This window comes from Somniosus microcephalus, chromosome 9 (genome assembly GCF_052327205.1).
Source record: "Somniosus microcephalus isolate GS21.2 chromosome 9, FLI_Smic_1.0, whole genome shotgun sequence".
Taxonomy (NCBI): Eukaryota; Metazoa; Chordata; class Chondrichthyes; order Squaliformes; family Somniosidae; genus Somniosus; species Somniosus microcephalus.
In genome coordinates, this window is record NC_140995.1 from 217,278,053 (window position 1) to 217,305,093 (window position 27,041).

General features: G+C 43.8%; 2 protein-coding genes across 2 annotated transcripts in view; one reads left to right on the forward strand and one right to left on the reverse strand.

The window, feature by feature from the left end:
- Positions 1-1,039: 1,039 nt before the first annotated feature.
- On the forward strand, positions 1,040-21,546 carry trmt61b (tRNA methyltransferase 61B). The gene is made up of 7 exons (XM_085997903.1): positions 1,040-1,998; positions 4,534-4,639; positions 7,102-7,292; positions 15,510-15,601; positions 18,095-18,309; positions 19,508-19,585; positions 21,371-21,546. Exons 1-7 carry the CDS (start codon positions 1,165-1,167, stop codon positions 21,445-21,447), a joined length of 1,593 nt encoding a protein of 530 aa, XP_085854029.1. The 5' UTR covers positions 1,040-1,164; the 3' UTR covers positions 21,448-21,546.
- A 944-nt stretch (positions 21,547-22,490) lies between these two features.
- LOC147113035 (speedy protein A-like) overlaps positions 22,491-27,041 on the reverse strand; it is a 36,213-nt gene continuing 31,662 nt past the window's right edge. Inside the window, exons 5-6 of the mRNA XM_085997904.1 lie at positions 26,566-26,851; positions 22,491-22,612 (exon numbers count right to left, since the gene is read on the reverse strand). Of these exons, the coding sequence (XP_085854030.1) occupies positions 22,524-22,612; positions 26,566-26,851 (375 nt within the window). The 3' untranslated portion in view covers positions 22,491-22,523. The remainder of the gene's footprint in view (positions 22,613-26,565; positions 26,852-27,041) is intronic.

Here is a 27,041-nt window from a genome sequence, read left to right on the forward strand (position 1 = left end):
TGATGAAAGTACATCGACCTGAAACGTTAAATTGCCCACGCAAGATAACTGACCACTTAATCTGTTTTTGGTGGTGTTGGTTGAGGGGTGAATGTTGGCCAGGACCCTGGGAGAACTCCCGTACTCTTCTTCGAAATTGCCATGGGATCTTCTACATTCACCTGGTCAGGCAGACAGGGCCCTGGCTTAATATCACAGCTGAAATACAGCACCTCTAGCAGTACAGTACATAAAATTCTAACAGGACTAGACAGGCTAGATGCAGGATGTTCCCGATGGCGGGGGAGTCCAGAACCAGGGGTCACAGTCTAAGGGTAAGGGGTAAGCCATTTCGGACTGATGAGGAATTTCTTCACCCAGAGAGTGGTGAACCTGTGGAATTCTCTACCACACAAGGCAGTTGAGGCCAATTCATTAAATATATTCAAGAAGGAGTTAGATATATTTCTTAAGGCTAAAGGGATCAAGGGGTATGGGGAGAAAGCAGGGACAGGGTACTGAGTTTGGATGATCAGCCATGATCTCATTGAATGGTGGGGCAGGCTCGAGGGGCCGAATGGCCTACTCCTGCTCCTATCTTCTATGTTTCGATGTTTACAGGACTCTCACAATTCTGCACTTAGGTATCGTCCTTGGCTTAAGTGCTCACCTCCTGGAGTTCACAGAATCATACAGCACAGAAGGAGGCCATTCAACCCATCGTGGGCTCTTTGAAAGAGCTGTCCAATTAGTCCCACACCCCTGCTCTTTCCCCATTAAAAAAAAATCCATTTCAATTATATATTCAAATTGAGCTTGGACACTCAACCTTCTGAGTGAGAAGTGAGAGTACTACCGACAGAGGCAAGCTGACATTAAGAGCGGAATATGAGGCTCATGTTACACTGCAGAAATGTAATCTCTGGCCCGGCCTGGGTTTCCACGTGTGTCCCTGCACAAGGGATCACCGTCGCTTGTTTATGATGCACTGGTGCCGAGGCGGAGCCTTGGAAGCTGCTGTTTCCTGCTGACACCAGCGCGCAATGCAAAGACAGGTCGGGTTCAGGATGTCAGCAGCCAGTGTAGAGACTTTCGGGTGCAATTTAATAATGGATTTCAACTCGGGAAGAAACCGCTGATAATCACTGGGGGTTTTTTTTTGGAGGAGGGGGAGAGGGTGAAAAGATGCTTCTTTTCCTGCGCCCCCCTTGTCCTCTGCAAGCAATCTGCCAACCAGCCAAGAGCTTTAACCTGCGGTCCCGGGCAGCGGGCAAAGGCTGCTCGCCTTGGCTCCTCTCTCAATGCCCCGGCGCTGTGCAAGCCTTCAGCAAGCGGCTGGTGTCGGTCGGCTCCACCCCTCCCGGCCCAGAAGATCGAGACGACGGCGAAAGAGATGCATCCGATCCGCGACCGGGACCGGGACGGGAGGTTGGAGCTGGGCAGAGTTGGCCCGGGTGGTCCCCGTCTTCCTCCTGGCCGTGGCGGCGCGGTCTGCTGCCCAGGAGACGCTCCCTGTCTCCGCTGGAACGGGTTAGCAGCCTGATCCCCGGCGAGATGTTGTCCCAGGAGGTGATGGACCTGCAGGAGCAGCAGATGAACCGGGAACTGGGTGGAAACAATGTTCCGAGAAGTTACAAGCCGGCATCAGTGTCAACTGTACCCTCAGGATCGCAGGCAACTCCTGGCGGCGGCTGGCACCTACCCCAGGAGGAGGAGGAAGAGGAGGACACAGCTTCCCAACTTAACTCCACAGCCAAAGAAGTGCCCTTTAAAACAGGGGACGTGGTCCTGGTGGAGTTTCGCAGGCGACGCCACTTGGAATTACAAAAGATGTTCAATTTGGTGACAGGTGGGAAATTGCACAGTAAATGGGGGATGGTCGCCCACCAGGAGATCCTGGGGAATCTCCCGGGCCAGGTGTTCAGGACTTCCACTGGCTTTGAGTTCGTATTAAGGAGACCGTCCTTGGAGGAGTTTGTGCTGCTGATGAAGCGAGGACCAGCCATTTCTTATCCAAAAGTATGGAGTGTTTTTTTTAATCTTGGTCATTCATCAGTAAGGATTTAATTATAAAAGATAAAAAAAGACACTTTAACGTAAATCCCCAATTTAAACTTTTCAAATTTTGATAACGAACAGAACTAGCTAGCCCCCAAAAAATGAACATTCCTGCTCTCTAAGAAAGTGTCAGGAATACTTCCGGTGAAGGATATCTGATCTGCTTTCAGACCTCTGCCCATGACCCACCAGTAGAATATGTGTGAGAGAGAGACTAGTAGAATATGTATGTGAGATAAAGACCCACAAGGTTTCTCTCTTTAGGCACTTCTGTATTTCCATAGGGTGTTCCCAGGGAAACAGTGCTAAAATGGAGACTCATGACTTCCTTGTGCTGTTCTCCACATGTTTACCCTCCACATGGGTCATGACATTGGGTCCTTTACATTGCAGAGCGCTGCCATTATCATAGTACATAGCCTCTGCTATCCTTAACGTCCTTTTAATGTAAAAGAGCTCTTAAATAAGCCAATTGAAGGGTTCAGGTTATGCCCTAAACAGCAGCAGAGCTTCACTAATATTTTTCATTTAAACCTTTGGTGTGATGATTTTGTTTTCCATTTCAATCTCCTTCATTTCACAAGTTGAAAAGATAAATACAGATGAGAAGAACCGTATGGCCCATCCAGAAAGATCTGCACTTTCCCCCCATCACAGTGTCTTTTAAATAATTCCAAGGCTTCGTTCTCCACTGCCCAACCCAGAAGTCTATCTCCACTCCTCTTCGAAAGGCAGTGCCTGATGAAAATACTGGAAATATACAGCAAGTCAAGCAACGTTTGTGAAGAGAAAAGACAGGTTAATGATTCTGGCTGAGCTCCGAGCTCTCAAAGGGTCTACATCCAAAACATTAACCAGCCACCTCACTTTTTAGATGCCAATGGATCTGTTGTGTATTTCCAGTGTTTTTTGTTTTTATATTTAGTTCGTTTTGTACTGTCGGTTGTGAATGTCCATCAGTTTTCCTCTTTTTATTGCTTAATCTCTGTGTTCTCTTTTCTAATTAGTTATTTTCTGTTTTTGTTATTCTCCAATCATATTGCATAAAATCTTTAACCTGCCAATTATTTTCTCCATAATCACATTACAGCAAAACAAATTCTCCAACTTACAACCACCATGGCAGTTCCCCACCCAGCCCATTATTTGCCCGTAAAATAATATTTCTCACATAATAAACACGTAAAGAAATTCAGCAATTCACAATTTTTAAAAATGGCAAATTCACCCATAATGGTGACTCATCCTTTCATCTAATTGCTCCAGTCATTTTCTCCTTTTCCACGTGATGTCCAATGCACCCTGTCCTCAACAAACCTGATGCTGTATACACCACCTCGCCACTAGCAGGTAGCATTGCAGCTGGCCTTTACTGTACCTCCTGACGCAACCCTCCTGCGGCCCAATGTGAAGTATGCATACACATCGGCAGAAAACGAAGCTGTGATATATTAGCAGTGGCCTCGTAATATCTCGTGCTTCACCACTCTCTTCCAGCCCTTCAGAGCATGAGGAACTGCATTGAGATCAGTAGTATTACCTAAAAGAAAGAAATAATTTCATTTATATAGCGCCTTTCATGACCTCAGGACATCCATAAGTGCTTTACAGCCAATGTAGTCACTATTGTAATGTAGGAAAACGCAGCAGCCAGTTTTGTGCACAGCAAGGTCCCACAAACCACAATGTGATGATCAGATAATCTGTTTTTTAGTGATGTAGGTTGAAGGATAATTATTGGTCAAGATACTGGTTGAGGGATAATTATTGGCCAGGACAGGGGAGAACTCCCCTGCTCTTCTTGTAAAATAGTCCCATGGGATCTTTTACGTCCACTTGAGTGGGCAGACAGGCCCTCAGTTTAACATCTCATCCGAAACACGACAGTGCGGCACTCCCTCAAGAGAGAGATGTTAGTGAATACAGCTTGTCCTGGTCGGGCGAGAGGGAATCTCGGGCTTTATATCCTAACTGATCGTTCAGAGAAAGGGAGCATCCCATCTGCCAGAAACCCAGCAGCAACTCAGGTTTACGAGTCAGAACAAACTCAATGAATGGGTGGATCAGTAACAGTTCTCTCAGCAAAGAGCAGCAAGGTACAGAGAAAGGGCAGAAATTACCCTCAGCCGTGAGATTGTTATCACAGGCTCTGGAAAAGTAAGAAAAAGAAATTTGAGGACAAAATCATATAGACAAGAAAAAAATACTGAAATCAAGTGAGCAGTTCCGAAGAACAATATTTACAGGAATAAATAAGCAACTTTGTTGTGAATCATGAATTCCAGCTCACATCTATTTTTAAGGTATTAATTGCATTATGCCAGTAAAATAAAGGAAATATAGAGAAAGCCACATGGAAAAAGAATAATGTAAAAGAGAGATTTGAAGAGAACAAGTAGACGGAATTTTTTAGTTAACATAATTTTAAAGAAAAGGTTGAAAACTTCAGGATTTCTCAGTCATTCTCTATCTTTTTTTCCCTTCTGCTTCTTCCAGGATATTAGCACCATGTTGATGATGATGATGGATGTTAGTAGTGGGGACTGTGTTTTAGAGTCCGGTTCAGGGTCTGGAGCAATGACACTGTTTCTGTCCCGAACAGGTAATGTGTTATAGGGTCCCTGATCAAAGCTGAGTAACTTTGAATACATTTTACATATCTGTGCTGCCAAAAACTATATATTAGGATGTACAAATAAATATACATTGCATTGTTGGCACTGGGCTTATTTAGTGCATTAATAGAGTGAAAATTACACTTAAGCCAAGATTATGCTTTTTAATTTGTAATTCAAATACTCCCTTCAGACGCAACCTAAGTTTGGAAGGATAACTTTTGTAATTGTGCAGCTAACTGCTTCTGCAGTTCAAATGAAATGAAGAAATCCTCGCATTTATATAATGCTTTAGTATGTCATTGAAATGTCTCAAAGCACTTCACGCACTGAATTGCTTTGCAAATGCACTGACTACTATTATATGGGTAAAAGTAGATATAAAATGAAATTTCACATGCCCATTGAATGCTTCACAGAATTCTTAATGATAACGCTACAACTTTTATTAAAGCACTACAAACTATTTCTCCATTAACTTGCAGTATTTATAGAATCACAGAATGAGACAGCACAGAAGGAGGCCATTTGACCCATCATGCATGTGCCGGCTCTTTGGTAGAGCTATCCAATTAATCCCACTCTCCTAATTATGTTGAAAGACAGTTTAGTATATTGGTCAGATAGATGTCAGAGAAAGTTAATGCAGAGATACATTTTGGAAGGAAGGATAAGGAGAGGACATTTACACTAAATGGTAAAACTCTTTGAGGAGCAAGAGCTTTAAACAGAGAGCTTGCATTTATATAGCACCTTTCACAACCTTTGGACGTCCTAAAATGCTTTACAGCCAATGAAGTACTTTTGAAATGTAGTCACTGTTGTAATGTAGGAAACACAGCACCCAATTTGCGCACAGCAAGGTCCCACAAATAACAATGAGATAATGAGCAGATAATATATATTTTTTAGTGATGTTGATTGAAAGATAAATATTGGCCAGGGCACCATGAGACTTCTCCTGGTCTTTAAATAGTGCGATGGGATCTTTTACATGCACCTAAGAGGGAAGTTGGTGCCTCAGTTTAACTTCTCATCTGAAAGATGGCTCCTCCGACAGTGCAGCACACCGTCGGTACTGCACTGGAGTGCCAGCCTAGATCATGTATTCAAGTCTCTGAAGTGGGACTTAAACCCGTAACCTTCTGCTTGGTATGGGAAACAGAAAAATGACACACTGATGCAGTAGAGATGATCATTTGATATTAGGGCTGAGGCACAGCAGAGGGAACTTTTCTGTCTGTTCTATACCCGACCTGCGAATTTGATACTGACATTGGGTGTCCAAAATTACAAGTTTTCCATTCTCAAGCACAAACATCCCTCATCTTGAAGTTAAACAAATATATAATCAGAAAATAAAGATACTCCAGTGTTAAACTGGATAAATAACTTCCGATCCATTTCCAACGTTGATAATTCAAATTCACAAAAGAATTTTTAAAAAAGTCAACGACTGAACATGACGACAGAAAATTATTTAAATTAATTACATTTCTACCTCCAAACTGACAGCTTCTGTTTACCTGCATATCAACAGTCGTCGTGCATCAAACTGATTCATTGTATGTCGAAGCACTTTCAGTTCTCTGTGAGATGCAACACTTTCTTTTACAGGAACTCGGCTATTAGTTCTTTATTTTTTACAGCTCCCCGTTGCTTATTGTTCTTTGGGAAACACAGAAATTCAAAAGAAAATGGGGTAGAAATTCATCTTGGGCGGCGGCGCAAAAGTGGGCGGTATCGGATCGACTGCCCGTTATACCCAGCGCCTGATATTCAGTCCGTTGAACTGCAATGAAACTGAATATCCGGCGCTGTGTCTAACGGGCGGCTGATCTGACACTGCCGTTTTACGCCACCACCTGAGATGAATTTGTACCCCAATCTATTTAAAAAATGAAAATAAATAAATATTTTTGATTGTGTTTATAGAATTCCAGGAAAAGAGAGAACTTTTAAAATTGCACTTTTCTCTCTGCTACTGTTTCCTGATGGCTTCGTGAGAAGATGCTGCAGCTGATGTGGCAATGAGACCTAATAGCCAGGTCTAGATATCTCTGTGCTGAGTTAGCTGGGGCAGCAAGTAGGATAAGGCAATTTGCCTCAGTACCCTTAGGTGAGACTGGAGGAAAAATCAGCCAGGGTTCCCATTTTTAGCCGTCTTCCGGTGACCCTGCAAAACATTGCACAATGGTTAAGGACAGGATTGGGATCAACTGGCCTCTACGGTCAAATCTCCTGCCGACACTGTTTGGGCTCACACGTGAAGGATGGCCAATCGGGTGCTACCGGAGGGTTGCCAAGCTCCATCAAACCACATCCCAGTGTGAGCACCTTCACCGGAGGGAGGCGGATAGTTGTGAAGAAAAATATGTGATTAAGAGTGTGTGTGTGGGTGTATGTGTGTTTTCACATATAATTCAATTTGCTTCCTTTCCCCCCACAGTGGGATCTTCTGGGCAAGTGTATAGTTTTGAGGTAAGAGAGGATCACCACCACAATGCTAAAAGAAATTACCAGCGCTGGCGGAAAGCCTGGGAAATGGCCCGTGAAAAAGAGTGGCCAAATAACGTTGACTTCATTAATAAAGATATTGTATCTGCCGCTGACGATATCCAAGGAAAGATGTTTGATGCTGTAAGTAACCTGTTGCTTTTACCAATACTCCACCCATTATGTTGTGGATCCGAATGCATCCCTTTGTCCTGCCTTCATTCCAAATGTTTTGGATTTGCAAATGTCCAGAACCTAAGTTTTCCAATATTCCCAGCACATTGCTTTATAGAATCAGAATAGTACAGCACAGAAGGAGGCCATTAGGCCCATCGGGTCTGTGCCGGCTCTTTCGAAGAGCAATCCAGTTAGTCCCACTCCCCTGGCTCTTTCTCCATAACCCTGCAATTTTTTCTCCTTCAAGTATTTAGCTCCTTTAGCTCAGTTGTTGCATTTGTTTGGTGCTTCAACACTTCGCTCCACCTTTGGCAGCCGTGCCTTCAGCTTATTCGGCCCTAAGCGCTGGGATTCCCTCCGTAAACCTCTCCGCCTCGCTACCTCTCTCTCCTTTAAGACGCTCCTTAAAACTACCTCTTTGTCCACATTTTTGGTTACCTGTCCTAATATCTCATGATGTGGTTCGGTGTCAAATCTGGTTTGATAACGCTCCTGTGAAGTGCCTTGGGACGTTTTACTACGTTAAAGGCGCTATATAAATGCAAGATGTTGCATCTCCCACAGATGAGCTGAATTACGATGCACAGCAGTGTACAACAGAGCAGTATCAGCAGAGGCCTGTGAGCAGCGTGCTGAGGAATGTTGTCACGGATTTAAAAGAGAGGAAGAAAACATTTTAAAATGGAATCAAACATGCAAACATAACGACAAGCAAAATAATTCCAGTCAAACTGACTTCATTCATCAGTAAATCCATAAGAGCAGCCCAGAATGGATTTCGGTGCTGTCTCATTTTGGACGATATACACAATGAGATTTTAGGACCTGGTCAATTTAGATGATCAAATCTGAAAACTTTAGGTTCCTAATCCTCTCGGGTTCAAAAAGCTAAACCAATTGAGAAAATGCAAAGTTCAGGTTAGAAATTGGCTTCTGACTATTTGAACTGAACCTCAGAACTTTCACTGGTACTTCTGGCTCTTTATCTAGGGTAACCTTTTGGCCTGCAGCATCATGAGTCACTGCTTCAGTTTTCAGCATAAAATGAACAAGCTCGAGTGGAGCATAAACGCCGGCATGGACTGGTTGGGCCGAATGGCCTGTTTCTGTGACGTATATCCTATGTAAAGCTGCAGACTCCACATTAATAGTCCTGTAAATATGACCACTAAAAAAAATTGTTAACAATGTGAAAGTAGAGGCGATGTGTGCAGTTTTGGTCTCCTTACCTAAGAAAGGATATACTTGCCATAGAGGGAGTGCAGCGAAGGTTCACCAGACTGATTCCTGGGATGGCAGGACTGTCGTATGAGGAGAGATTGGGTCGACTAGGCCTGTATTCACTAGAGTTTCGAAGAATGAGAGGGGATCTCATTGAAACATATAAAATTCTGACAGGGCTAGACAGACTGGATGCAGGGAGGATGTTTCCCCTGTCTGGGGAGTCTAGAACGAGGGCTCACAGTCTCAGGATATGGGGTAGGACATTTAGGACTGAGATAAGGAGAAATTTCTTCACTCAGATGGTGGTGAACCTGTGGAATTCTCTACCACAGAAGGCTGTGGAGGCCAAGTCACTGAATATATTTAAGAAGGAGATAGATAGATTTCTAGACGCAAAAGGTATGGGGAGAGAGCGGGAATATGGTATTGAGATAGAGGATCAGCTATGATCGTACTGAATGGCGGAGCAGGCTTGAAGGGCCGAGTGGCCTACTCTTATTTTTCTATGTTTCGATGTTTTCTGTGTTATAGCTAAGTATTGATTATACTGCAACAATCATGTTAACGCATCACATCATAAACTTGAAAGCAATAACAGTAGAGTTAACTATTATTAATACTAAAGTCATATACAGATCACCTCTATTTCTGCCTTTTAACGGTAATACAACAACAACATACTACTTAAAACAATTTAATACTTAAAAACATCATGGCCTAGAAATTCAGTATAGCCACTTTTGGGGCGGTAAAGTCGGGCGGCCGCTAAAGTTTGCGCCCGGCGCAAAGTCGAGCCCCCTTCGCCGATATTCAGTCGCATCGCCCTAAGAGGTTGCTGCTGCGCTAAAACAGGCGATGCACGACTATCATTAGGCGCTAAGCCGGCGGGTCGGGGCGAAACCCCGGAAGTCGGGCGCAGGGCAGGTGCGACGAGCTGCTGATTGACGGCAGACACTCTGCCGCCGCTCAGCTCTTAAAGGGGGAGGGTGCATTTGTGTTTCTGAAAGGCCGCTTCTCCTCCTTCTCCTCCTCCTCACCAGAGGATCCGTCTCCCACAAAGAAGGAGTGTTGCAACACGGCTGCCGTTTCTACTGCAGAAGGAGTGCCCTTTAATTTGCGCCCCCCGCGCCCCGCATCGGCTGAGCACCGTTCCACTCAACAGTCGCTAGGGGCGCCAGGCGCACAATGGGGCGGCGCGACTCAAGTTCCGGATTGGGGCGCACAAAGGGCGTTGCACGAGGAAATGACGTCATGATCTGCGCGCGCAAAGACTTTGCGCCGGCGCTAAATCTCTACTGAAGTTGGGGCGAGGCGCAGATCACGCAGCGCCCGGGCGCTAGCCGCCTAGCGCTCGACATCTACTCCTCCTAAGGCGCTAACGGCTGGCGCAACCAACTGAATTTCTAGCCCTATATTTCCACTGTAACAGTAAAATAGCATATTGCAATCTTAAAAAAAGATTAAAACTTGACTATATACTTTAAAGGATCACACTTATTTTAAGGTACACCCAATGGCTTAGTTGGTAAGTGCTCTACCGAGTATGGTTCAATATTCGATTCACAGCCTGTGTTGAGTTAACTGATCTCAGCAGGGGCAGCAGTAAGGGTACGCTTATTGACTTTCCTTGGTAGGGAAGAGAAAAACATCAGCCACTCCTGATTGCTGTCCAGTGACTTACTGGAAAGTGCGCCTGTGTAGACATCAAGGGGTAGATTTTCCCGAACCTGTCGGGAAGAAGGCGGGACTTCCCCTTTCGGGTTTTTGACCCGCCTACTTCGACGTCCGGCCAATCCGCGCGATTTTCCCTTGATTGACCTTGTTGAGCCCGCCCAGCGGGCTCAGCAGGCCAATTAAGGGCCACCCGGCAACAGGTGACATCACAGACTGAAATTTCATCTGTCAAGAGTTCTTGACGGATGAAATAGCAGTGTTTCACAGCTGTTTGAAGCTGTGAAACACTGACAGTCTGAGTTCTACCATGAGTCATTCTGCACAGACTCAGTTAGAACTCTTACCGGCACTCAAAGCTGAAGGCTGTCACTTTTCACAGATCGCAGCCATTCAGCTTTAAGTTCCGGCTGAGTGATGGGCTCCCGACGGCTACTGGAAGAAAGGCTGTGAAGGTAAGTACAGGTAAGTAAAAGTTCTTTACACACTTTAGACACACCAAACACACTTACCTTTGCACTCATACACCCATCACTCACCTGAGCGCCAACATCACGACCCCTCCAACTCCTTCAACCCAACGGCCCACCTGCTCTACCTGGCGTGGTTTGGAGCCGTCGGGAAACCCACACGAAACCCCTCAAAATAGGGATTAGGCTAAAAACTGCCTGTTAACTGGCAGTTAATTGGCACTAATCCCTTCCCGCCTGGTTTCGGCGGGTCCCAGTGCGGGGCGGGTACCCGCCGCCCCTGAAACTTACGTGGGGCGGGGTTTTGCGCGGGATGGTGTCGGGACCCCCAAATTCGGGATTTCCCCCCCACGCCTGAAACCCCACCTGACGGCTCCACGAAAATCTAGCCCCAAGTGAGGACGGCATCAGGCTTGGTTACAGTGTCCTCAATGGCCTGTTGACATTTATGGTTTAGGTCACTTGAGTGAGGTACTGGAGTATGACTGAAGCCCATGGAACTTTACCCCAGCATGAGTCTGTGCTGTCAGGGGAGGAGGAAGAATTGGAGGGGAGATTTTTTTTTAAATTGCATATACTATTTCTCTCTGCAGTTTATACTAGAATGAGTGGTGAGGATTTTAAATTACACTTCAGGAACTTTAGTGCATTCCTTATCTTTTTTCGCCTTTTTAATCCAAATGTATTAAACTTCTGAAATAAACACACTAGTTGAATTAGGTGTAACTGGGTTTTTAACAGCGTACTGAGTCATAATTACTGCTGAACAACTGTTCTGGCCCTGAAAAACTAATTTTATATTTGTGGAATGTCAAATTTTCCAATAATGATAGAAAATTCCATGGTTTTTAGTATAATTTTTTTTTTAAAGTTTATTTATGATATTTCAGCTTTTACCTTACTCCCATGCATATGTCCCAATCTTTATTTCGCGTTCTGTAAAATGATTAACAAATGAAGGAGCATCAGTGCATTTTACTTCCTCGTTTGCTATCTGTGAGAATTTTTCAATGTGATTGGCTTCTTAGCCAGCTTGATGACTGTTGCTGAACGTTGGAGATCCCCATGACTTCTCCTAGGCATCAGATTCAAATTAACGTCGGGAGAGGTGAAATCCACGCCACAAAGATTGCTAGATCTTTGTGGGCAGCTTTCTTCGAGGGCAGCGGCGAGCGCCATCACTTCGCCGCTGACCGCAAAATCCTTTAAAGTACCTTTGAAACCAAAGAAGTTTACAACATGGAAGGAAGCCATTCGGCTTATCAGGTCTGTTCCGGCTCTTTGCAAGAGCAACTCAAAACTAATCCCACTGCCCCATTCTCTCCCCATAGCCTTGTATTTTCCTCTGCTTCAAATGTTTATCCAATTTTTTCCTTTAAAAGAAGCAATCGTCTCTGCCTCACCCACTCCCTGTGGCAAAACATGCCATGTTCCAACAACCCATAAAGGAACTGCATACAGGAATTTCTCCTAATATCTCTCCTCACTCTTTAATGACAATTTTAAATTTATGACCCTCCTCGTCATTGACTCCTCAATCAGAGGAAATAGTCTTCCCCTATTTATGCTATCAAAATCCTTCATAATTTTTAAAACCTCCTATTAAATCTCCTCAACCTTTTCTCATCCAGTGCAACTGGTCCTAGTATCTCAAGTCTTCCTTTACTACTATAATTTCCTACCACTGGCATTAATCTGGTCATGGAAGAAGACGCAAAAAACTTCCCGGAAATAGTGGACAACCAAGGGTCTAGCGAGAATGAGGAACTGAAAGATATTAGTATTAGTACAAATGTAGTACTGGAGAAATTAATGGGACTGAAAGCTGATAAATCCCCTGGACCTGATGGCCTACATCCTAGGGGTTTGAAAGAGTTGGCTATAGAGATAGTGGATGCATTGGTTGTAATTTTCCAAAATTCCATAGATTCTAGAACGGTTCCCGCAGATTGGAAGATAGCAAATGTAACCCCACTATTTAAGAAAGGAGGGAGAGAGAAAACGGGGAACTACAGACCAGTTAGCCTGACATCAGTAGTAGGGAAAATGCTAGAATCTATTATTAAGGGCACTTAGAAAATAATAACAGGATTGGGCAGAGTCAACACGGATTTATGAAAGGGAAATCGTATTTGACAAATCTGTTCGAGTTTTTTGAGGTTGTAACTAGCAGAATAGATAAGGGGGAATCAGTGGATGTGGTGTATTTGGATTTTCAGAAGGCATTCTGAGTGTAATGTAGCCAAATTTGCTGATGATACAAAGATAGGTGGGAAAGCAAATTGTGTGGAGGGCGCAAAGAATCTCCAAAGGGACATAGGCTAAGTGAGTGGGCAAAAATCTGGCAGATGGAGTTTAATATGGGAAAATGTGAGGTTATCCACTTTGGTAGGAAAAATAAAAAGCAAATTATTATTTAAATGGGGAGAAATTACAAAATGCTGAGGTACAGAGGAATCTGGGGGTCCTTGTACATGAATTGCAAAAAGTTAGCATGCAGGTACAGCAAGTAATTAGGAAGGCAAATGGAATGTTGGTCTTTATTGCCAAGGGAATGGAGTAAAGAAGCAGGAAAGTCCTGTTACAGCTGTACAGGGTGTTGGTGAGACCACACCTGGAGTACTGCGTACGGTTTTGGTCTCCTTATTTAAGGAAGGATATACGTGCATTGGAGGCAGTTCAGAGAAGGTTCACGAGGTTGATTCCGGAGATGAAGGAGTTGTCTTATGAAGAAAGGTTGGGCAGGTTGGGCCTATACTCATTGGAGTTTAGAAGAATGAGAGGGGATCTTATTGAAACATGTAAGATTCTGAAGGGGCTTGACAGGGTAGATGCAGAGAGGATATTTCCCTCGTGGGGGAATCTAGAACTAGAGGGCATAATTTCAGAATAAGGGAGCACCCTTTTAAATCGGAAATGAAGAGGAATTTCTTCTCTCAGAGGGTCGTGAATCTTTGGAATTCTCTTCCCCAGAGAGCTGTGGAGGCTGGGTCATTGAATATATTTAAGGTGGAGATAGACAGATTTTTGAACGGTAAGGGAGTCCAGGGTTATGGGGAGTGGGCAGGGAAGTGGCCAAGATCAGATCAGCCATGATCTTATTGAATGGTGGAGTAGGCTCGAGGAGCCAAATGACCTACTCCTGCTCCAACGTCTTATGTTCTTATTCGATAAGGTGCCACACAAGAGGTTATTTGACATGGGATTGGGGGCAATATACTAACATGGATTAAGAATTGGTTAACGGACAGAAAACAGAGAGTAGGAATAAACAGGTCATTTTCGGGTTGGCAGGCTGTAACTAGTGGGATACCGCAAGGATCAGTGCTTGGGCCTCAGCTATTCACAATCTACATCAATGATTTGGATGAGGGGACCAAATGTAATATATTCAAGTTTGCTGATGATACAAAGCTGGGTGGGAATGTAAGTTGTGAAGAGGATGCAAGGAGGTATCAAGAGGATATAGACAGGCTGAGTGAGTGGGCAATATCATGGCAAATGGAATATAATGTGGAGAAATGTGAAGTTATCCACTTTGGTAGGAAAAATAGAAAAGCAGAGTACTTTTTAAATGGTGAGAGATTGGGAAATGTTGGTGTTCAGAGGGACCTGGGTGTCCTTGTACACGAATCACTGAAAGTTAACATACAGGTACAACAAGCAATTAGGAAAGCAAATGGTATGTTGGCCTTTATTACAAGAGGATTTGAGTATAAGAGTAAAGACATCTTACTGCAATTATATAGGGCCCTGGTGAGACCACACCTGGAGTATTGTGTACAGTTTTTGTCTCCTTACCTAAGGAAGGATGTACTTGCCATAGAGGGAGTGCAACGAAGGTTCACCAGACTGGTCCCTGGGATGGGGAGGATTGTCCTATGAGGACAGATTGAGTAGACTAGGCCTATATTCAGAAGAATGAGAGGTGATCTCATTGAAACATACAAAATTCTTACAGGGCTTGACAGGGTAGATGTTTCCCCTGGCTGGGGAGTCTAGAACCAGGGGTCACAGTCTCAGAATAAGGGGTCGGCCATTTAGGACTGAGATAAGGAGAAATTTCTTCACTGAGGGTGGCGAATCTTTGGAATTCTCTATCCCAGAGGGCTGTGGAGGCTCAGTCGTTGAGTATATTCAAGACAGAGATCGATAGATTTTTGAATATTAAGGGAATCAAGGGATATGGGGATAGTGCAGGAAAGTGGAGATGAGGTAGAAGATCAGCCATGATCTTATTGAATGGTGGAGCAGGCTCAAAGGGCCAAATGGCCTACTCCTGCTCCTATTTCTTATGTTCTTATCTACACTACAAGCTCTGTGGCTTTAATGTCCTCTCTATAATCACAGAATCTACAGTGCAGATAGAGGCCATTTCGGCCCATCGAGCCTGCACCGACACATATCCCACCCTATCCCCGTAACCCCTACACCAACACATATCCCACCTTATCCCCGTAACCCCACGTATTTAATCCCCCTAACACTAAGGGCCAATTTATCATAGCCAATCACCCTAACCCGCACATCTTTGGACTGTGGGAGGAAACCGGAGCACCCGGAGGAAACCCACGCAAACACGGGGAGAATGTGCAAACTCCACACAGACAGTCACCCGAGGCCGGATTCGAACCCGGGTCCCTGGCGCTGTGAGGCAATAGTGCTAACCACTATGCCACCGTGCTATGGGGGACATAGCTTCACACTTGTCCACATTAAATTGAATCTTCCCATTTCACTAACCAGTCTATATCTTCAGGTGAACTGAATTTGAAATGCATTTAATATTAATTTTCCCATCTTCTTCCATCCTTTGTAGATCGCTTTGGATATGCTAAGCCCACAACTTGCTTTGCCTGTCATCTACACACACCTCAAGCAAGGTCGAGTCTGTGCGGTATATCTAGCAAAGTAAGTGTAAAGTAGGTTTAATCTATTATTGCAGTTATCCTTATGGTAAAAAAAAACTTGCATTTCTATAGCGCCTTTCATAACCTCAAGATGTCCCAAAGTGCTTTACAGTCAATGCAGCACTTTTGAAGTGTAGTCACCGTTGTAATCACAGAATCACAGAAACCCCACAGTGCAGACAGAGGCCATTTCGGCCCATCGAGCCTGCACCGACACATATCCCACCCGATCCCCGTAACCCCTACACCAACACATATCCCACCCTATCCCCGTAACCCCACGTATTTAATCCCCCTAACACTAAGGGTCAATTTATCATAGCCAATCAACCTAACCTGCACATCTTTGGACTGTGGGAGGAAACCGGAGCACCCGGAGTAAACCCACGCAAACACGGGGAGAATGTGCAAACTCCACACAGACAGTCGCCCGAGGCCAGATTCGAACCCGGGTCCCTGGCGCTGTGAGGCAACAGTGCTAACCACTATGCCACCGTGCTGCCCTAATGTAGGAAATGCAGCAGCCGGCTTGCGCACAGCAAGTTCCCACAAACAGCAATGTGATAATGACCAGATAATCTGTTTTAGCAATGTTGGTTGAGTGATAAATATTGGACAGGACATCAGGGAGAACTGCCCTGCTCTTTGAAATAGTGCCATGGGATCTTTTAAGTCCATCTGAGAGGGCAGATGACTCTCGTTTTAATGTTTCATCCGAAAGGCAGCACCTCCGACAGTGCAGCACTCCCTCAGTACTGCACAGGAGTGTCAGCCTAGATTATGTGCTCAAGACTCTGGGGTGGAACTCAAACCCATAACCTTCTGACTCGGATGCAAGACTGATACCACTGAACCACGGCTGATACCGTTTTTAAGTACCACTTCCCTAGTTCCCAGATTACACATTTAATACATTTCCACATGTACTGTTAATACTGCGGCACAAGAAATCTTGGAAATATTTGTTCTCAACATTTTACGGCTGCAATCACTACATAGCTGGTTTGAGGAAAAGACGGATACAGCTCCATGACCATGAAAGCCCTCTGCAGCTACTTTGTAGAAGACAACTACAGGGTTAGATTTCATTTCCACCATCCCTATTAAATTATCTTTCTGCTAATATTCACAGCACTAAAACGTGTTCTGTCATGGATTACTATCTTTTCCTGAACCCAAGTCATTTTTAGTCGTTCTTGTCAATTTTTGATTTTTTCAACAAAGGTGCTTATTTCACTGTGTTAAAGCTATCGAGCACGGTAAATCAATCTGCTGCCATCAGTCATGGAACAACACATCTATATTGGAATGGAGTTAGTGGAGGACAAGTCAAATCCTCATTAATTATGTTAATTTAAACATTCTACGGACCTCGAACCAGTGCCATTCCCTTTTGGGAATCGGGTAATGGTAACATTTCCTACATTACAACAGTGGCTACACTTCAAAAGTGCATAATTTGCTGTAAAGCGCTTTGGGATGTCCTGAAGCTGTGAAAGGTGCTATATTAATGCAAGTCTTTGTTCTCTTTTACAGCACTGATTTCAAGCAAGCACAGATTCTAACAAGTGGCTGCTGGTAGTGCAGTTCTGTGAAATGGCAGGCTGTAAGCATCTACCTATTGCAGTGCGGTACTCATAATATGACCCCAACAGCCATTTGTATCCCATCGCCCTTTCCCTATGGCCCTCTGAAGCTCCATGTGCTCGGTCACGGCAGGCCTGGCTGCGGGATATTGACCCACGCTGGGATTTGCCCTTTCTTACTCTGCAGCAAAACAAGGCAAGTGAATGTTCTCAGCAGCCAGCTAGCAGAGTCAATGGAAGGGGCCTATTGAAACACCACTATTTCATTAGTACTGCCATTTTTTTCATCCTATGGAGAAACTTTTGCTTTCCACTTCGAAGCTGTCCCTGTTTTGAAATTGGGAGCCGTGTGGGGAATCGCAGGTGCGGACCCATGTCCCGTCACTCCACGGTGAGGCGTGCAGCATCGTTCCTGGGAGTGGCCCTCAAGCAAGATGTTTGTTGCAATTGTAGCCCTAGGCAAAACATAAGGAACGCTGATATATTGACTGATAATATTTACACAGATAGGCGGGATAGAGTCATGCAATTAGCTAAGAAAGACAGCATTGACTTTTAAGTCATTAAAACCTGTTCTCTGGAACTCCCTGCCTAAACCGTTCTACCTCTTTGCTTCTTCCTTCACCTTCTCAAAACCCATTTTTTGACCGAGCTTTTGGCCACTCCTCCCAACTCTCACATCATGACTCGGTGTCTGTCCTTTATTCCTTTTATCCATTTCTTTTTCTTAATCCTTCCCCCACCGCGCACCTCCTCCACCACCCGCACCCCCGCCACCCATGCAATACATCTTTGGACATTTCCTACATTAAAGGTGCTATATAAATGCAAGTTGTTGTCGTATTAGTGTGACAAATTTTAATAATATCCCAGAGTACTGGATTCTTCTGCTAATCTGTTACTCGTAGTATTACCCAGGTCATCGATCTGTTGGAAGGGATACGCAGCTCCCGGTTATCCCTCTCTTGTGAGAAGATCCTTGAGGTCATTCACAGGAACTGGGTCGTTGCACCAGCTCTACGGAAGGACGGCAGCACGGCGCTCAGAGAGGAACCGCAAAGGAACATGAACGATGAGTTTCAGGACGAGGAAGGAAGAGCTGTAGATGAGCAGGAAGATGATGGTAGAGTATTTACCCTGTTTCAAGCTTTTTAAAATTTACATCTTAACTGATTGTTTCATTCTTCACCGTAAGCACTAAAATAGGAGATTTGAGTTGCTGCCCAATCCGTGAAAATTAACAAGACTTCTCCCCCCCCACTCATCACCCCTGAGCTGGGTACAGTGTTGAATTCAGTAACATCACTACCAATGTCCCCTGTAAAACTGCGCGGCCTGTTTCTTTTAATGCGTAGTCCTGTTAAATTTCTGCACATACGCGGTATTTACGATGTAAAAGCCGGTGAGTGGCCTGCGTGGGACCTTTCAGATTACTGCGCAGCCACGTGCGCACCTTAGCAAGAACATTGGTCACTACTGTGCACAAGTTACAAGCAGATTATTGGTGGACTGGTTGGTGCACTAGCCCAAGCACCATTTTATTCATAAGAAGTAAATTTTAATGTATAAAGCGACCCTCAGAACAATTGGAATGTCACTTTTAAAAAGAAAAGAATATCAGGAAGACAATATCTGATGTAACATAAAGCTACACAGACGAGAAAATCCCGGGTTCAAGTCCCGGTCAATGCTAAGTCAGCTGATCTAAGCTGGGGCAACAGTTGGAGCGCTATCACTGGGCTCAGTATCCTCAGCCTAAGGAGAGGAAATAAAATCAGTCAGTGTTCTTACTTGCTATCGTGTAAATTCTGTTGTAAAGTGCATGCATGTAGGTGGCGGATGAGGTTAAGATTGGGCTCGATTGTGTTGTCCTCCACTGACAAATAGCCCCCCACACTCATTATCTACACTGACACTTGAAGAATGACTGGCTGAGTATTTCCAGCATTTTCTGTTTTTATTTCTTGAAGAATGACTACTGGGTGAAATACCAGAGTGCTGCCACTGACTGTGGAAATGTTACCCCAGCAAGAGGGAATTGGATATATACTTGAAAAGGAAAAAAAAATTCAGAGCCGTGGGGGAAGAGCAGGGGAGTGGGACTAATTGGATAGCTCTTTCAAAGACCTGGCACAGGGACGATGTGCTGTATGATTCTAAGAGTTTGCACTTTCAGGGAAGGAGGGAAGAAAATGGAGTGAAACATTTAAAAAAGGGGAACGGTTCTTTTGTACATTTAATAGTTCAGAAAAACAGTCTTTGAAGCCAACAGATAACCGTACCTTGCTAAATGTTTGAAAAATGTTTTGCATTAAATGCAGGTGAAGAGGAAGATACCAAACCTTTTTGCACAGTACCTTATATTGCCAGACCTCATCACGAGCAAGTTTCTCACACAGGTGAGTCCAGCTCTTTTTCTTTGTTGAACTTGTATTTCTTTTGTTCTTAAAAACTCTCACCTTGATGCCGCCTGTTTGATATAGGTGAGTATAACTGAGCCACTCTTTATTGCGATGTTAGAGACTCGGAAGATACTGCAATACCTCTTGTCAGAAGCCTTTGACACGAATTTTACACACTCAGTTCTGAAAGCCTTAGGATAGCTTTATTAATATCACAGTACTCTTTAAAATGAATCCATATAAATTTATACCCCAGTTGTCAGCTTGCTGCCCGTGTCCTAACTTGCACCAATTCCCGTTCACCCATTACCCCTGTGCTCGCTGACCTACTTTGGCACCTGGTTAAGCAATGCCTCGAATTTAAAATTCTCATCCTTGTTTCCAAACCCTTGCAGGCTTCGCCCCTCCCTATCTCTGTAATCTCCTCCAGCCCTACAATCCTCCGAGATATCTGCGCTCCGCCAATTGTGGCCTCTTGAGCATCCCCAATTTTAATCGCTCCACCATTGGCAGACATTTTAATGATCTATTGGACCTCCACTGTTTTCAGTCTCTTATGTGGGACTTTATCAAATGCCTTCTGGAAATCCATATAAATAACATCCATAAACATTCCCCTATCCACTACTTTAGTCACCTCCTCAAAAAATTCAATCAGGTTTGTCGAGCATGACCTACCTTTCACAAATCCATGTTGGCTCTCTCTGATCAACTGAAAATTTTCGAGGTGTTGAGTCACTCTATCCTTAATATAGACTCTAGCAATTTCCCCACAACAGATGTTCGGCTAACTGGTCTATAAGTCCCGGGTTTCCCTCTCTCGCCATTCTTAAATAGCAGAGTGACATGTGCAATTTTCCAATCTAAAGGAACAGTTCCTGAATCGAGAGAACTTTGCAGATGCCTCAACTATAATCTGCCAATGTGCTCACCTACTTCCTTTAAAACCCTGGGATGGAAACCATCTGGTCCTGGGGATTTGTCACTCTTTAGTGCCATTATTTTCGTCATTACTGTTATTTTACTTACGTTAATTTTAGTGAGTCCCTGTCCCTGATTCAATATTAGTTTCCTTGGGATTTCTGGCATGCTGTCCTCTTCCTCTACTGTAAATACTGACACAAAGTAATTATTCAACATGTCCTCCATTTCCTTATTATCATTGACAATATCTGCGTTCAGTTTTTAAGAGGCCAACATTGCTCCTGACTACCCTCTTTTTCCAATACAATTGTAAAAATTCTTTGTGTTGATTTTGATATCCAGTGCAAGTTTCTTTTCATACTCCCTTTTTGTAGCTCTGTTTATGCACGTAAATGGGATTTCTGCCAAAATTGCGGCGGTGGATGGGGAAAAACTCGAGGAAATTCCTGACCTTGGATTTTATTAAAGGTTTGCCTAAAGGGTTTTAGCTTCCCAAGATAGCCCCTGCTGAGTGGTGGATTGGTGATTACAGTGCAAGATAGGAAGTTGTTTTGGAGAGACCCGAATGGTGGACAATTCATTAGCCATGTCTGGTTAATCGCACCCTGCTGCTGGATTTCTGGGGGCTGTGAGGGAGGCTTTTAAAAATCAGAACACCGGCATCAAGGGAGACCACCAGCAAAAGGCTACAAAGGGACTGTCCTGAATGATAGGCCAGAGTACAGATATTGTGCTTTTATGTTAGATGACCCACGCGAGTTCAAGATTTTCGTAACAGTACGCAGGTAGAAATTGTTCTAATTGTATCAAGAGGTTCTTATCGATCTCATTGTTCTGTGTTCTTTTTCCCACCAACAGCTTTCCTTGTGAAATTGAGAAAATTTAGACCTGCCCCTCTATACTCCACAACGCACAACCGTGAAACCGACAGCTAGGACCTGTGTTGTGAAGATTGAGTGTGTTGTATGGACTGTAAAGTTCTATTCTGTATACGAAACCACTCTATGATAAATAAAATGAAATCATATTTTGTATTTTCTCGTTTACACTTTTACATTTATTTTAAATATTTACAGTGAGGCAGGATAAAAGATAACAAACACAAAAGCAATATACAAAGAATCATTTGAACATAAAAGGCGAGCAAAATAGTTTCATGTCCATAAAGAACTACGTTTGTCAGTAGACAGGTGGTGAAGGACTTTGAAATAGCAACTATCCAACAAAAGACAGAGATAGAAAAATGCTAGTCAAGATCAGAAGTGTATGAGACCTAAATCTACATGTTTCAATCTAATGGTCACTATGCACCACCAGAATATTCTGACCACTTATCTACAGTGGTAATGACTGTACAGTCATGAAAACTCCTCTAAACAACCTATTTAATTTTCTGTAGGGATACTGTCCAGGGTTGAGTCTTCATTTATACCAGCAACACTTTATTAATACCTTTACTTTTCTTAATGTTCACACTGGAAGATCAATATCAGTGGCGTAAATCACTGCAGGCTCATTGAGAAATGGTCTTCAGTTAATTACTGACCATATGTATATGTCTGATATAATTACATGTACAAGGTAGTGAGTTTTCTAGTAACTAATGTCAAAAATGTGCTAGTAATACAAATCATAAATTCAGTATGTTTTCCAGTTCCACGCCAGCTGGCACATTGAAATGGCAACCAAGAATTTTTTTTTTAAAGTCACTACCTTGAACATGTGTGTGCGTTCTAAATAGCATTGCTTGGTGAATTAAAGGCAATAATTCGAACTGGATTCAGACAACAAATATAAAGTGTCTGACCTTCACTTTCATGGTTTATATTGTCATCTGAATCCCTCAGTTGCTGCCTTGTAATTAACAGGGAAGTGTCCGTTATCCTCTGTTTTACATTTCTACCATACTTGCAGTAGAAGGAACTTGATTATTTTACCAAATGTAGGATTTTGTTCTCTCTTGCTTGCATGCATTTCTGGTTGCATGAATCCAGTTATTTGCAAGGTATCCTCACTCCTCATTTCCAGTAAACCAGTCCATGGATCTGTCCTTTACAGCAAGGTTGAATTTTCTTCCCCCGTTTTGTACGGTTTGATAGTCTAAAAGAAAACAGAATGATAGAAGGGAGAAAAAGTTGAAAATGTAACTGGTCAAATATCATATAAAAGCAAAGAATGAGGTGTGAACCTGACTTCACACACAAACTTAGGTATTGTTATGGGCAAGGTGACTCGGAAACAAATAGAGATGATCACCAAAATAGTACTGTGCAATACAATTGTGTAAAAGATATAGGCCTAGAAATTCAGTTAAGGCCCGCCAGCAGGCTAACGCCCAAAAGTTAGCGTTGCGCGCGGAGCCAGGTGCGCCCGTCAGATATTCGGCTTTTGCGCCCCAAGTCGGAACCGGGCGCTATTCCAGGGTGTGCCCGCCCCCGCTTGGGGCGCTGAAACTGAATTTCTACGCTGTAGGCCTTGCTGCGCCACCCGCTGCGGAGCGGCAGGCTGCGGTACTGCAGGCCTCCTCCTTCTCTTAAGGGGGAGGTGCCTGCAACAGCGAGATCGCCGCTGGATTGTGCCGGCAAATGAGCCCGGCACCAAGCAGAAGTGCCGGGCTCACGGAAAGCAGCCGGCAATGCCGCGGGGGGGGGGGCAGTTGGAGGAGGCCGGGGAAGGAGGTGCGGGCAGGCGGCCACCGAAAAAGCGGCCGGCCACACCTCCACCTTAAAGCGCCCCAGTAGCGCAGCAGTACGGCCCCGTTTTTCAATCGCTGTTTGCGGCCGCTGCAGAAGAGGCGGCCGCAACTAAATACGGGGTTTGGGCCGGAAGCGGGGCGGAACCGGGGCACTGCGTACACCGATGACGTCATCGGTGTCGGCGCAGCGCTACCGGCTACCGCCGCCATTACCGCAGCGCTGAATATCAGCGCACCCTCTTACACTTGCGCAGAAGCCCTCTTTGGGCGGTAACTGGGCGCAAAGCCCACTGAATTTCTGGCCCATATACCTTTACTGTGCTGGTAGGTAGTTTGAAACCCACATAATTACCTAACAGAATTCACTTTATTGATAAGAATAATGGACAGAAACAAGTTCATATAAATTTTTATGACGTGGCGGATGGGGCCTAACATTGACTTAGCCAATCATTAAGCAAGACCAGCAATTGACCTGATAAAACTAGGCCATCTCCAGGTGAGAAACACATGATTGACGACCATTAATGCCATCAAATGATCATGCCTTTTGTCATCCAGCCATCTTTATTGTCCACTCATGCACAATTTTTATAGCACAAATTTAAACAACATATTTGTACTCTAGCGTAGTCGTTATGTTAGTAATCTAGAGGCTTGGACTAATAATCCAGAGAACATGAGTACAAATCCCACCATGTCAGTTTGAGAATTTGAATTCATTGTTAAAAATCTGGAAGTAAAAACCAGATTTTTACTTCCAGTAATATACGGCCATGAAGCCGCTGGATTGTCGTAAAAAAAAACAACTGGTTCACTAATGGCGTTTAGGGAAGGAGTCTGCTGTACTTACCTGGTCTGGCCTGTGTGTGACACCAGTCCCAACGTGGTTCACTCTTGACTGCCCTCTAAAGTGGCCGAGTAAGCCACTCAGTTGTATCAATAATTCGGCTGACTGCACTGATTTAGCACAGGATGGGATCCCTTTTCCAGCCATAGCTTCCTTCTCCTTTAGTTAATTTGACCACAACTTCCTCATTGTGCAAGTCATTCCCTAATAAAACCTCTCAATGACACAGATATAGAAACTCCGACTTCTTTTACGCCTGAGCACTTAGGATATTCAATCCATACTCTGGCCAGAGGTAGATATACTGTCCCCCAAAAACATGAATGCAGCGAATCCCCCACTGTAAACTAAATGTACTGGTGTCAAATTACACCCTGTAGCTGACGCTCTTTTTCTTTAGCCTTGAACCTGCACCAATGCTTTTCTTTCCTCCTTGTGTTTTCAGATTTCTTCTTTCTCCTTGTGTTTGAGCTGCTTCTCTGCAGCCTCCAGTTTCAGCACCTTTGATATAAATGTTCATTTCCTTCTCGGGCAATCAGGGTAATTCTAGCTCTTTGCTACAGTCCTTATGAGCTTTTGTAGACATTTTCAATACTGGTGTTTGCTTCTACTTGTTAATCTAAACTACCAAAGAAGTTTATTCAATTAGAATCACAAACAAAAGTAAGCAGTAACAGCAAGTATTGAAGTCAATCCAAATACCACAGCAGCTATGAACCAAATCATGAAAGGTCAAAGAGACAAACTTGTCAGTTAAGTTCCTTCAATTAGCTTTCTTCACAGATCTTTCTAAAAAAGGTGAGCAAATGCTTCTCAAGAGGCAGTAGCTGCCCAGTCCGACTGATTACAGTCCTTCTCGCAAGTATGTATGGGTTCTAGCTACAGATTTGCATGTAGCCTCCGTGCCCATTGCACCTACATCAAAAATGTAAGTATTAGTATGTGAAAAGTAGTGAATTCAGTAACCTTTTTGAAATGCAGTCTCTCCCGTGAGAGAAGTCAATCTGCTGAAAAAAGACAGTAAATTCCATAACACATACATAAAAGTATGTCGATGGCCACCTGTGGTGTTTGGCAAGTGCTGTCTGAATTAGGGCTACCCTGATTACATTATAATGTCATTTTCATAGCTTGGCGATACATGTATAATTGTTTCTAGCACATTGATGAGCTCGCTGATGGTTTACTCAGATGCATACATTTGTTGATAATCAACTGTATTGTCTTTTGGGCTTTCTAATGCACTTTGTGCAGAGCCAAAAGGATAGAAGCCATACTCCCAGCATTCAGTTGAAGAAGCCCTTCTGAGGTGGTACCGATTTTTACACTTAAATATGCAGCAAAGAGAGGAAATCCGTAAACTATAGACAGAAATGTTCCATTTGCGTCACAGCTGCATTGAATACAAAAGCAAGGAGGTGATGATGAATCTGTACAGGACATTGGTTAGTCTAGGTGGAGCATTGTGTGCAGATTTGGGATATTGGAGCCAGGGGAAACTCTATTTGTTGAATTGCTAGTACATTACCAGGGATATAATTATGGTGAGAGTCTTCCAAAATTTTGGACTGTATTCACCAGAGCAAAGGTCAAAGGAGGATCTAATAGAAGTGTTCAAAGTTTTAGAAGAGTTTGAGAGGGTAAATAATAAAAGATTATTTCCACTAGTTAATGAATTGGTGACAAGGAGGCATGGACTTAGATTAGTACTAGAAGCATATGGGGGAAAGTAGAATAGTTTTTTCATTCCAAGGACTACTGGAGTGCATTACATCAAGCTGTTTTCGAAATTGAATCAATCATTGCATTTAAGAGAGAACTAGAGAAGTACTTGGAGGGAATATATTAAAGTATACAGTAGGGAAATAAGATTAGAATAGGCAGCTCTGCCTCAGCCCATCTGTGGCTGAAACCCTCATCCATGCCTTTGCTGCCTCTAGATTCGACTATTCCAATGCACTCCTGGCTGGCTTCCCACCTTGCACCCTCTGTAAACCTGAGCTCCTCCAAACCTCTGCTGCCCGTACCCTAACTCACACCAAACCTCGTTCACCCATCAACCCAGTGCTTGCTGGCTCAGTCAGGCAACGCCTCGATTTTAAAATTCTCATCCTTGCTTTCAAACCCCTCCATGGCCTCGCCCCTCCCTATCTCTGAAACCTGCTCCAGCCCTTCAACCCTCTGAGATCTCTGCGCTCCTCCAATTCTGGCCTCATGCGCATCCCAGATTTTCATTGCTCCACCATTGGCAGCCGTGCCTTCAGCTGACTAGGCCCTAAGCTCTGAAATTCCCCCCCTAAACCCCTCTGCCTCTCCTCCTTTAAGATGCTCCTCAAAACCTGCCTCTTTGATCAAGCTTTAGGTCACCTGTGCTAATATCTCCTAATATCTCCTTTTGTGGCTCGGTGTCAAATTTTGTTTGATAACGCTTCTCTAAAGTGCTTTGGGACTTTTTACTACATTAAAGGTGCTAGATAAATGCAAGTTGTTGTTGGAGGAGGCACTTACCAGCTGAGGAATAGCAGGAATTAGGCTCCATGTCATCTGAGTGCTGCTCAGGATTATCCCGATACAAGTCTTTCTTAGTTATTATCAGACTTTCACAAGAGGAGGAAGAAGATATATGCATGCTGAGGAAACCTTCTTTCTGGCCACAGAGCGAACAATGAGCTGGTGTATCACATGGACCTCGAGGTATTTTGACTTCATTTCGTGTATATCTTCTGATGGCACCGCTGTGATGCAGTGGCCTTCCTCTTTGCCAGATATAATGAGATGGAGCAATTGCCATAACCTATCAAAACAAAATTGTTTTACATACAGCTTTACAGACATGATTGTGGTCCAGAAATCAGTGAGCTGCACCATATTTAAAATTTCTCCCCCAACTGTGTGTTCTTGTGCAATACACATATTACAGATTTGTTCCTGATTGTGGTACCTAGTGAGGTAAAGCAGTGAATAAGGCATATAAAAACAGAAAA

Bases quoted from the DNA above. Each gene is read 5' to 3' on its own strand.
- trmt61b (XM_085997903.1), top strand. From the start codon at position 1,165: ATGCTTCTTTTCCTGCGCCCCCCTTGTCCTCTGCAAGCAATCTGCCAA. The intron at 15,602-18,094 runs GTAAGTGTAAAG...TGTTACTCGTAG, and splicing joins TGTGCGGTATATCTAGCAAA to TATTACCCAGGTCATCGATC. The intron at 18,310-19,507 runs GTAGAGTATTTA...CATTAAATGCAG, and splicing joins AGATGAGCAGGAAGATGATG to GTGAAGAGGAAGATACCAAA.